This window comes from Ursus maritimus, unplaced genomic scaffold, assembly GCF_017311325.1.
Source record: "Ursus maritimus isolate PB19 unplaced genomic scaffold, ASM1731132v1 scaffold_21, whole genome shotgun sequence".
NCBI classification, from domain to species: Eukaryota; Metazoa; Chordata; class Mammalia; order Carnivora; family Ursidae; genus Ursus; species Ursus maritimus.
In genome coordinates this window covers 19,564,045-19,577,229 of record NW_024424564.1, presented here as the reverse complement: position 1 = coordinate 19,577,229, position 13,185 = coordinate 19,564,045, and the positions used below count along the sequence as shown (strand labels likewise).

The 13,185-nt window shown below is 33.2% G+C and overlaps 1 protein-coding gene across 4 annotated transcripts in view; it reads left to right on the top strand.

Moving 5' to 3' along the window:
* The window catches only part of PPP1R12A (protein phosphatase 1 regulatory subunit 12A), a 139,005-nt gene that overhangs the window by 68,571 nt on the left and 57,249 nt on the right, over nt 1-13,185 (top strand). For all 4 annotated transcript variants that reach the window (XM_040637291.1, XM_040637292.1, XM_040637293.1 and 1 more), the window contains exons 4-5: nt 4,043-4,202; nt 8,103-8,247. In XM_040637291.1, coding sequence (XP_040493225.1) covers nt 4,043-4,202; nt 8,103-8,247 — 305 coding nt within the window. The remainder of the gene's footprint in view (nt 1-4,042; nt 4,203-8,102; nt 8,248-13,185) is intronic.

Here is a 13,185-nt window from a genome sequence, read left to right as displayed (position 1 = left end):
ATTTTACAGATAAACTGAATATTAGCAGAGATTAAGTGTCTTTCCCAAAATAATAGTGCTAGTAAGTGGCAGATAAGGGATTGAAACTTGGCAGTCTAGGTTCAATTTCGGTGTTCTTAATCTAGAAATACTTTATGGTATTCATTTTATTCATATAATGGAAGTACATTTAAATGTACTACTATTCAGAGAGGTTATGGCATTCTCAAGGTCACTAGCTAGTTAAAACAGTGGAACTAGGAAAAAAGTATTGTAATATGTAGTATAATAAGGGTTTTTTCCCCTAGATTTTAATGAAATAAAGCAAGGTCTATAACTAAGTAGTATTTAAATTTTTTTTTTAAATATGGAAGTGCAGTTTTTCTTTCCAACTGGATTTTCTTAAGCATAAGAAATTTCCTTTCACATGTACTTTAATTTTAAACATGAGTTGTTTTTACATATAATTTATGTGAGCATGATGTGGAGCTAAAAGAGGGTAATTGCTTTGTAATTAGATAAATTTAGACAAATTTGTAATTAGATAAAATTAGACAAATCCAGAAGTGAGAAGTACATGTTTTTAAATTTCAGGTCCAAAGGGAATTTAGAATAGTAAAAGATAATAAAAGTAAGAATATTCAAGGTGGTAAAGACAAAAAGCATAATGATAATAAAGAGGTCTGTATTTTAAAAGACTTAGTAAAAGTATAAAGCGTAAGAAAATAAAATCAGTCTGAGAAAAATCATTTAGTAAAAAGGTTATACTTAATGTAGTACAATTTTAACTTTATAATTTCTTTTATGAATAACATTAGAAGTCATCTTAAATAATATGAGATGATTATCTTTTGGTAGGAAATTTTGATATATAAAATTGATTCATTATGAAATGGTGTTACTTTTTAAATAACAGTCATAATAGGTTTTGTTTATTACACATAGATAGTGTAATGGTTTTTTATAAAGTCTTTTTTGGAAATCTTTCTTTTTTTTAATTCATTTATTCACTGAGAGAGAGAGAGAGCGCGCACATGCATGAGTGGGAGGGGTAGAGGGAGGGAGAGAGAGAATCTCAAGCGGACTCCAAGCTGAACGTGAGCCCTACTTGGGATGCACTCCCATGACCCTGAGATCACAACCTGAGCTGAAACCAAGAGTTGGACATTCAACTGACCGCACCACCCAGGCTCCCCCTTTTTCGGGAAATCTTTTTTTTTTTTTTTTAAGATTTTATTTATTTATTCGACAGAGATAGAGACAGCCAGCGAGAGAGGGAACACAAGCAGGGGGAGTGGGAAAGGAAGAAGCAGGCTCATAGCAGAAGAGCCTGATGTGGGGCTCGATCCCAGATCGCCGGGATCACGCCCTGAGCCGAAGGCAGACGCTTAACCGCTGTGCCACCCAGGCGCCCCCCTTTTTCGGGAAATCTTATTGCAAGTTTCTTTCAAATGTGTTATTGAGATTTAACTGTCTCTAGTTTGAAGATGACTTTACCTGTACTTAATGTAATTTGTGGATTTTAAAAATGTTTTCATTTATGGTCTACTTTTTAAAAGTTGAGCTTCAGTTGAATGGTTTAGTTGTGCCTCAAATAATTGGTAATTTGCTTAGGCAAGGGAACGATACAGTCCATGCAGAAGATAATAGCTTGCACAACAGCACACAAGCATAATCTGCTTGGTGGCGATCTAGACGGTAAGAACACTGGGTGATGCTAGAAGAAAAAGAGTAGAGGTTAAAAGTGTATTGAGACCAAATCATATGAAAGGCTTTGTCTACTACGCAAAAGAGCTTGAGTTTTGTCTTACAGGAGGTTAGCGGCCATTGATGAATTTATGTAGAAAAGTGAATGATTATATTTTGATATGGAAAAACTGGGCTGGCAGCAATGTGGGAAATGAATCAGAAGGTACTGAGGTTGAGTGAGTTAAGGGCCAGTAGTAGTCCTTAAAGCCTGGGGTATAGGATGTGAACTAAGATGGTGATGAACTATGATACCATCATGACGACACTCTGGGAGATGGCAGTTCAAGTCTGTGAACTAATTGGATGAGGGCTGGGAATAAGGTAAAGGGAGGGATTAAGGGTGTCTTCCAGGTTGCTGGGTAAGTAGTAGTACCTAGTATAGTAAATACAAGACAGGCAGCAAGCTGACTGGCTAGGAAAATTGAATTAAGATTTTAGCAATAAGCTTCAGATGCCTGTGGCATATAATTTTATTATATTATTTGCCTAGTCTTGACTCTCTTCTGTTCTCCAACCTCAGGTATCCCACTGACTACTTGATATCCAGTTAGATAGATGTCTGTCAGGGCATCTCAAACTTCACATTTCTCATATTAAAAATTCAATATTTCCAATTGCTCAGGCAGAAAACCTTGATTCATATGTGACTTCTCTTTTTCTCCTACATCCAAACTAGCAACAAATTCTGTTGATGTACCTTGAAGAATCCAGAATCTAATTTCTTTACTACCTTAACTACTACCCTAGTTTAAGCTACTATCATCTCTTGTCTAAATTATTATAATAGCCTCCAGTTTGATACCTCAGTTTCTTTTCTTAACTTTCCAGCTTAAGTGATCCTCTTAAATTAAGACGGATTGTGTCACTCTGCTTATTGTTCTCACTACTCTGTAGATACCCTGGCCTTCTAAACAGAACATTCCAAGCAGGCTTCTACCTCAGAGCCTACTAGGGCTTCCCTATTCCTGGAATGTCTCCCAGATTAGAGTATGACTATCACTCTATTTTTTGCTGTAATGTCACCTTATTAAAGAGACTTTTCTTTACCAAACCATTATAAAACAAGTTGTGGTTTTTGTTTTTTTTTTGTTTTGTTTTGTTTTGTTTAGCATTACCCTCTGTCCCTTTACCTTGCTTTATTTTTCTTCACATATGTATTATTTTCGGCCTTCTAATAAGTTCACTTCTATACCCATTGCACCTTATAAGACATGCCTGACATCTAAAAGGCACTCAGTACAAATTGAATGGGTGGGTGAATGGATAAATGGATGAATGAAAGAAAAAAATCCTGACCAGACAGTTGGATATGGGGATATGAATTATAGGAGAGATCTTAGCTGAGAAGCTGTGTGTGTGTGTGTGTGTGTGTGTGTGTGTGTGTAATTGTTTTTACTTATTTATTCATTCATCATGTAGTTAGTATACATTTACTGATCCTTTTTACTCTGTATTAGGTGCTCATCTAGACAGTGGGGTTACAGGATAAAAAAGCAGTATCTTTACCTTTAAATAAAATTCATAGGTTCCTGGAGTAAGACAAACTATAATTGCATTGTGGTGTATGCTGTTCATTAAACAGCCAGCAACTCGCCATGAGACCACATGAGATCATTTAGGAATTTCAAGATTATCTTTTCTACTTTAATTTTTTTTCTCAAGATTTAGAGCTCTTTGAAGGTAAGAAGTGGAGTATCCTGTTCCTTTTTAAATTCTTCCCACTCTTACCATCTCAACCTTACTCAGTGCTTAATAAATGCTTTTAAATGAATGAACATATGTATAACTTATTACAATTATAATGCTGATACTAATAGTGAAGAATGTACTATGTTGGATAAGGAAAGACTTTGGTAAAGAATCTGTTTGAAAGTCTGGTAAATTTTCTGAGTCAGAGTGTTCAATAAACATTTCTACCTAGTAGGCTAGAGTTCAGAGGACTGGTCAAAGCAGTTGGATAGAAATTTAAGACTTAATAACATTTTGTTTTGTCTTGTTTTTAAACTAAAGGATGATGTACCTAAGGAAATAATCAAATTTTTAAAAACAAAAGGATTTATCAGAAAAGGTAATAAAGAAAGCCAAAATAATATTGTGGGGCAAAAACTAAATAATCAGTAGAGAAGGGTAATAAAATGGCTATAAGTATTCCCACATTCCCTTATTGAACCAGCTTGTTATTAGCAGCCCATTTTTCACAAATATAATTTCACTTTTAATTTTTATTTAGACTTGAAATATTTTAAATAATTTTATTTTCCAACATAGAGCATTTTCGATAAAGAAAAAATAAAAGCAATTTTTATTTTATCAGGGGTTGATATAGAAGCAGCTCGAAAAGAAGAAGAACGGATAATGCTTAGAGATGCAAGACAGTGGCTAAATAGCGGTCACATAAATGATGTCCGGCATGCAAAATCTGGAGGGACAGCACTTCACGTTGCAGCCGCTAAAGGCTATACGGAAGTTTTAAAGTAAGTATTGTTTTTCACAGTCATTTTTCTAGTTTGGTGTATTTTCTTTATTTCATTGTTCCTTTTCTTAAGATACCTGCAGACATTATTTTGAAACAGTTTATAGAAGTTATTTAATGTCTATTTATAGGAAAAGAGAAAACTATCTTGAATATGATTGTTTTATTTTTAAAGCCCTTTCTTTACTGTTGAATTTTGATTATTCTGTTCGTTTCTTTGGTTGCAATTTTCCACTGAGTTAAAGTGTCAGACAGCCATTATATGTTACCTTCTGGGCTGGTAAAAAGTCATTTTGAGGTTCCCAGATTAGCTAACTCTGGTTACTCAGACTAAGAACAGTATTCTATATAAACATAATCATGAAATTCAGAGAGCTTGATTCCTAGTGAATATTTATTTACGTGTAATCTATCTGAAGTGCAGTTTTCTTTTTACTACATAATGCTGGGACTCAGGGTGCTTTTAGCATAATAATAAATATTAAGCCATAAGTAGCCGAGACTTTTAATAGGTCTATATATTGATCAGCATATTTCCTTGAAACAAAGCTCTCTTACATCACAGTAAATTTTTTTCTTTTATTTAAGTGCAAATATGTTGGCAGCCATATAAAAAAAATAATTCAGTGCATGATTTTTGTTATATGTATGTGTAAGGAAATAAGACTCTAGCCCTCAGCAACATCTTCTGCACCCTTTATATTGTTATGTTCCACTGGAGCTTCTAATATCAAACTATTCTCCTTATTCCCTCTGCTCAGTAAAAACAGTGAAGTTTAAGTGGGTCGACTATTCCTAAATTTTCACCTTTTTTCAATCCCTACTCACTTCAATAACTGAAGCCTTCAGAATAGTGCAGTTAACTTTTAATAATCTTTTCTTGTCCTATGTGTTTCTCTCTAATCCAAAACTTAGCAACTTTCAGACCCCATTAGCAGGTCACAAATAAACTTAGTGACTTGACAACAGCATTTTTTAAAGAAAAAAATTGAAATATTAGAGAATTGCATATGGTAAAGGTAATATTTTTTTTTGAGTACTAGTTGCACTGTAAAATAGTTTTCTAGACTGCTTCCAAGTGGTCTTTTTAATTAGGTTATCTAGGCTCTTAAAATTCTTTATTAAGATTCTCAGTGGGGATTGGGATATTTTTTAAACTCCTCAAATTAGTACATAAGACCATAAGTCATCCTCTTTTAAGCTAAGTTGCTACCATTGCTCCTCAGGCCTGCATTATTCCAACTATATATATCTACTTGAAGTTCTGTCATGATGTCTTAATGCCTACTTTGTTTCTGTCTAGATACCTTCATTCACCATCTCTTCAACTTGGAGGCAAATTCCTTTCAATCCTTTGACTCAGTTCAAGGCTTTTAAGCCTATGAAAAAACATGCTCAACCTTACTCATAATCAGTGCAGATAAAGCTACAATGAATTACCATTTTTCATCTGTCATGTTGGCAAAGATTAAAATGTTTGGCACACTGTGTTGGCAAGGTTGGGGAAAAGGCTCTCTCTTACATTCCTGCTGAAAGTGTGACAATTGAACAGATTCTATCAAAGTAACAGTTACTCTTTGGCTTAGCAGTTAGCTCTACCTCTAGAAATTTTTTTTTACAGATATTCTCACAGGAAATAAGGTAGGTGCTAACAGCATTATTTATAATAGGAGTAGGAGAATGTTGAATAAATTTTGATACCTCCTTTCACTGAATACTCTTGTAGCAATTAAAACACTATATATAGGTATAGAAAGAGCAATAGGATGTATTAACTGTAAAAAAATAAAAGAAACAAGGGCAGAAGTATTCATCATTTGTGTCTATATTTTAAAATTTTAGGGGCATCTGGCTGGCTCAGTCGGTGGAGCGTGCAGCTCTTGGTCTCGGGGTTGTGGTTTTGAGCTCCCTGTTGGGTGTATAGATTACTTAAAGATAAAATCTTTAAGAAAAAAAAAATTTTTAATTGTATTTGCTGATATATACATAAAATCTCCCTAAGGATCCAATCAAAATTAGTAGTACAGTTACCTAAGGGAGCGGAAACTGCTGGCTAAAGATCAGCAGTGAGAGTGTGACTTCCCTATATAGCCATTTATTCTTTTTTATTTTTGAACTTTGTAAGTATATTACTTATGAAAATAAATAAATAAAAATATGAATGAAATGAAAAATAAATAGAAGAAACTGGTTTCAAATGTAACCTTCTCCCCACTTAGTACCTTATCCCTTTCCCCACAAACACACACAACCCCTTTCAATTGGTTTTGATGCTTTTCAACTCTGTACTGCCATTGCATCTCCATCACAGAAACTGTCTTTGAGGGTTGATTGTTTTACTTGACTTTTGTCCCCCTTTGAAGCTCCTTGAATATAATAAGCACGGTCCTATTTTTTTGAGTATTGTGTGGCTTGGCATATAGAGAGAGCCATACGTTTATGGGGAAAAAAAAAAAAAAAAATATATATATATATATATATATATATATACCTACTTTTCTGTCTTGCTTCTCAACATAGACTCCTAAGTACTTATAATTTTTGTTGTTCAGAATATTTAACATTATTATAGTTCATATTTTCTAATGGGGGATATATTTTTATATCTTCCAGTATTCTGTCTCTGTTAATAAAGTTTCTGATAATATATGTTAATGGACATATTTTTTTGAACTGTAAGCTCTAGACTTATATCTGTTAGCCTGCTCTTTAGATTGGAGGCTTTTAAATGTTGGTCTGCAGGCAGGTAACGGGATTTCCTAAAAATACAAATTGGCAGGGCCCATCTCCTAACATGCTGCTTAATTCCATAGGACTGTGGTAGAGCCTGGGAATCTTTTTTTTTTTTTAAACAAGCTCTTAAGATGGTTTTGTTTTGGATCCAGAATTGGAAATGGCTGCTTTAAATATTCTTAGGAAATAAGGGATCAATTCGTGAAATATAAATAAATGAAGGGTTATGTATTAGCTATCACTACCACCTCCTGTAGGTAAAAAGAAGCCCTTCTCAAGCTCAGCTACTTGGAAAGTAAGGTAAAGGTCAACCAGATTTCATGAGTTGTAAAGTATTTACTGTTCGCCTGTGTGTGAGAGGCTGTGCTGTGCAATTTATAGACCCACTCCTTGCTCTCCGAGCTTAATTTCTAAATAAAATAAAGGTTAATGTCAATATTTACAGTTAGGAGGCCATACTAACATAATTTATACAGTTCTTTGCATTGTATTAAAATGTATTCCTCTTTTCTAGCTTTGTTGATAATTAGAATATCTGCTTTCTACTGCCGCAGAAAAGTAGAATCGACCCCTTGAATATTTGTTTTGCTTTGGTTTGTTCCTAACAGATTGTCATTTTCCTATGAAAATTAGGTAGATCATTAAGGTTTGTGAAAGCATTCACAAACTAGTTCCTCAACTGCAAGGCAACAGAAAAACTGCAAAATAAATTTGTTTGATCCCAGTATATTTTTAGAACACATTTAGCTTGAGATGACATGTAATATGGATACCTGAAGACATTCCTTCAATAAATCAGTTTAACATACAGATTGATCCAGGAGTTTTTGAGTTCACATTGAAAAATTATTGGCTTTCCTATGAAAATTTCAACTATAATTCATATTAACAAGAATCAATGTTACACCAAACCATAAGACTTATTAGTCAGTAAGAATTAATTAAAGCTGAATGCATTATTATGGCAGTAATTCAAGATCCTCATTGCCAGTGTTTTCTGAGAATTATTTTCTTTTGTTCTATTAATTCATTGAAAGGGAGGGAGAAGATGTGAACTAGGAAAAGAAATACATCACAAATTTTTGTAAACTTGCATGGTATAAAGCTAATGATTATGTTTGCTCATTTTTAGATTTAATGATTATCTAATTCACTGTAATTTCTTTAGACTTTTAATACAGGCAGGCTATGATGTTAATATTAAAGATTATGATGGCTGGACACCTCTTCATGCTGCTGCTCACTGGGGTAAAGAAGAAGCATGTCGAATTTTAGTGGACAATCTGTGTGATATGGAGATGGTCAACAAAGTGGTAGGCCTTTTAAATGTATTTTAAATATTTAAATTTTTAGAAATATCTAATATGTATTTTAAATATTTAACTTTTAGAAATAAATGTTTTAAAAGTCTCAAAAATGTTGGGGTATAAATTCTATAATTGTATTACGTTTTATGAACTGCAAAACAACATTTTATCAACCATTTATTGACTTTTATTATTAATTGTTTAAGTCTTTCTCAGCTACCTGTGAGGTGGTTTTGGTCTTGTTCCTCAAAGAAAGAAATATTACTCTTTTAGTAATCATATTACCACACATAATAGATTTGGGTACTTGGGAACTCATAAATTAAGAAAATTTTGCATTTCTCTGTGAATGCTTTCTCCCATCACTCTGAGTTGGAACACATACAGAAGTATATTTCTGTTTCTCTTTAGCTGATAGTCTTAATGGCTTTTTAAATGACATGGAAAGTGGGGTCTACAGCATGTGAGACTAATAAAAACCATAAAGTTTTATCCCAAATAAAATAATTGAGATGCAACATTTAGTCCTAGTTTTGCAGATGAGAAAACCATTTATGAGGTAAAAGATTTACTTAATATCACGCAATTAGGTAGAGGGAAAGAAGGAATGAATGTCCTATTACGTGGGTTTTTTTACAAAATCATGAACAGATTCAGGTTATCAGATTCCTTATTAGATCAGATATTTTTTCCTTTATTCCATTCTAAGCACTGTCAGTCAATTACCAGTGTCACCAGTATTCCTGTTAGTTCCTCCTATTCTGTGTTCATAATTCTTATCCTCTGCCAACAGTTGGAGAGCTTAAAACATATCTCTGGTGAGCTGATTACCCTTAACTTCCATAGAATATCCCTTACATATTGCATTTTATAAGATAATGTAGTAGATTACTTAGCAGAGGTTCCTAAAATAATCTCATCTTTATTCACATGGCATCGTGTGATTCTGCTGTGTCCATTAATATAAGTGCTAGTGCTAATTATGCTATGATTAACTGCAGTTTCTAATTGGGGATCTGCAAAGGGAAGAGAACAAGTATGATATACATATGCCCAGGATTTTCCTGTGGGTGTTTGGAAGTTGAGGTAGTAGTGTAGATTCTGATAAAGAAGCTTTCTGAACTCCTTTGCTCTTTCTGTAGCATTTCATGTATGTGTTTATAAATGTGTTTTAAGTAAGAAATGTGCAGGCAAGTTAAAGTCCTAGAAGTGATGAAAATCTTCAGGGAAATCAAGATAAAAAATGTTTCAGAGTGATCCAAATGTTTGAGAGTGTAAGTTTAGGTTTGCTTTTATATATAAGTATAAAAGTCTTTAATTTTGTAGTCAAAACTTTTGGTAATTTGCTTTCTCTAGTTTTTTATTATAACAGTTTTTTGTAATTAGCATTAGAAGACGAATGTTGATACTGTTAAATTTTAAGTTAAAAAGCCATTTAATTTTAGCTTGACAATTCTTCCTCTCAGTGTAGAAATTCCCCCAGGAGTTGGGATTTTTCTGAAGAAATTAGTAAATACCTCCTACGTTCTAATCTCTGTTCTGCATTCCTGTCTCTCTCCCAAACAGCGTCCCCTAAAGGCCACTTGTTCATTGACATGGACAGTACTGATAATTGGTTCATTCATTGGTAGTAGCCTCCAGATAAGGACCAGAAGAGAGAAGCTTATTAATGGAAATGGTTTTCCAAAAAGATTGTTATCATTTTCCAGTTTAAACATGTTATGTTTTGGTAGTGATTCATAGACAATATATAGTATGTATGAAAAAAAAATATTTTATCTGATCTCTGTTCTATAATTGTCTGATTCCTATGCCATATAGTTCATCATAATTATGCTCTAGGAGAAAGACTGCATGTAAATAATTTTGTTTTATCTCCTTTTGTTTCTGTCTTACTATAGTAGCAGTTTCTTGTGTCATCCTAAATTTTAATATCTTATCCCCTCATTTCATCATTTCGGTATATCTTTGTATGATCTTAAAAGAATTATGCCTCATAGTGCCTTAGAATTTTATAGTTTTCAACTTATTTTCATATATATTATCTAATGCTATCCTTTTAACAATCCTTCGAAGTTGTTATCTGAGTTATGCAGTTTTGAGAACATGATCAGAGAAGTCAAGTGATTTTCTTAAAACCCTAATAATTAAGTGTAATTAAGAATAATTTATTCTGGGGGCGTTTGGGTGGTTCAGTTCTTTAAGCGTCCAACTCTTGGTCCTGGCTCCAGGTAATGATCTCAGGGGTTGTGAGATCGAGCCCTGCAATGGGCTGTGGGCTTAGCTGGGAGCCGGCTTGAGATTCTGTCCCTCTGCCCCTCCCCCCACTTGTGCACACACGCTCTCCCTTGCTCTCTCTTTATAAAAGAAATAAATCGGTGTTAAAAAAAGAATAATTTATTCTGCTAAGTTCTTCTGCAGCTTTTTCTTAGTTTTTGATTTCTCATGTTTTATTTTTCCGGATACTAACTCATAAGTCGTAAAAATACAATTTTAAAATTTTTATCAAAACTGGATTTTTTTATCAAATACCTGGATTTTTTTATCAAATACCAGGATTTTAAAGACATCTTTTAGTAGCGAGAAATAAATAATGTATATAGCATTCTAAAGGCCTTTATGCCGTAAGTGTACCAAAATGCAAGCATTTTTATTGTTGGGAGGGAGACTATATTCTATAATAATGGAATTTATTTTTACAAGACTTTTAATTTTTAAAATTTTAATTTTATAATTATGCCTGTGTGAGTTAGTCTCTTCTGTTATCATTGGCTGCATTTAAAAAAAGTTATACTTCATGTTCAGTCAAAATTAGTCTTTATTGTGTAAGCCTGCTTAAATGAATTTATCTTGTTATTTGATACCTTCAGTACTTGTAGTTTGAAGATTTTTAGTAAATTTATTTTTAAAATGATGTACTGTATGGTGACTAACATATCATAATAAAAAATAAATAAATGAATAAATAAAATCTTAAAAAATAAAAATGATATCAGAAAGTACTTACAGAACTTTCAGGATTTAGATTAATTCTTTACTAATAGAAAATATAATTTTGGTAAATGTATAATACAGAAAATGCACCAAATGTATAAAATTTGAAAGTCTTTCTACATAAAAGTATGAGAAATTTTCTTAAAATAAGAGATTTTGGTCTTGTTTCTTTAACGTTTTGTAAGACATTTGCTACATTTTAACGCATTATAAATTACGTGATACAGACTTTAAATATCATGATTTTTATTTTGTTTCCTTAATTTATTAAAATAATTCTTTTACTAGAATATACCCAAATATTGTCCCTTTTTAAGTATTAACTAAGATGTTTTTCTAATTGGAATTTTCTTTTTTTTTTTTTTTTTTTAAAGATTATTTATTTATTTATTTGACAGAGATAGAGACAGCCAGCGAGAGAGGGAACACAAGCAGGGGGAGTGGGAGAGGAAGAAGCAGGCTCATAGCGGAGGAGCCTGATGTGGGGCTCGATCCCGGAACGCTGGGATCACGCCCTGAGCCGAAGGTGGACGCTTAACCGCTGTGCCACCCAGGCGCCCCTGGAATTTTCTTTTAATGCAATATGACAATTATTGGTAGACAGTTTTTTAGTTTGATAGCTGTTATTACAAAGATTTAAATGAATAACAAAACTGCTTCTGCTTAATGGGCACACGGAATTTTTTTCCCTGCTTTTATCTGAACTTATTCTTACTTTCTGTAGAGACAGTGGAGCAGTAGAGACCTAGATTCTATTCCCACTTTCCCTCCATTGCCTGCATGACCTTGAGCAAATGCCATACACTCAGCCTAGGTTTCCTCGTCTGTACAGTGGGAGCCATAATGCTTGTCTGACTACTTCACTGGTTGTTGTGTAAATGAAGAGAGATCACGGCTATAAAAGCAACTCACAATAAGTGAGGAAAGAATGAAGAGTCTATGTAGTTAGACTTAAACAGTAGCTCTAGTGTGATTCTGGTAATTTACAGATGTATTGTAAACTGTTTTTTTAAGCAGTAATTTTCTTTTAAGATTGTTTTCTTGATTAATAAGAGTTCTTATTTTCTCATACCTCAGCATTGTACCCTCCTCAATTATTTCTTGGTTACGTTGAGTGATTTCTGTTTATATGCCCTACTGTGGTAGCATCCCGTTAATGAAGCATAGTGGCCTTATAGTAATTAAGAACCAGGTCATGTTTATAACTTTACAGTTGGCTACCTTCATAACTGTCCTATATATTGTTTAATGAGCATGGTTAAGTTGAGGGGTGTGCTTTTCTGAAATTAGAAAATTTTCTCTGTTTATAGCCTGCATTTTACTCTAGTTTTTATTCTCTATCAGCTGCTGTTTGCAAAGTAGACTCATTTATCAAGGGAGAAAGTGAAAAGAAAGGTTAGTAAGGTGATCCAATTTCTTATTCTTAAGAGGAAAATTCCTTGGTTACTAAAATAACCCCATTGCATTTAACTGCTGCTAAAATTTAATTACAATTCAAAAAAATTTTTAAGGTGCAGTATTTCATTCATGAAAAGGGTTGATAAATGCTTAAAATAATACTTAAAAAGAAGCCAGTGAGTTATTTTCACTTAACATCTTGAAAACAATTTGCATAACATGGCATGTGTAACATTATAGAACTAATGATACAGAGAGACAATGATATGGCAAAATGGATTAACGTTATTTGTAATATAAAGGGCACCTTCAAAATTTGAGCCAGTTATTTTGTTTCAGAGCCACTTATTCTTCAGAAATTTAACTCTTAGCATTTAATACTCAAGGTTGAAATGGGAGAAAAGGTTTATTAAAGCAAAAACATTTTCTCCTGGACTGAGTGGGAAAAGGTTGATTGGTTCTTAAATTCCTGCTGGGAAGATTTTCTAACAAAAAAAGGCAGATAAATGTTTTTGAGTCCTTTAAATTTTAAATACATACATTCCCCTATCT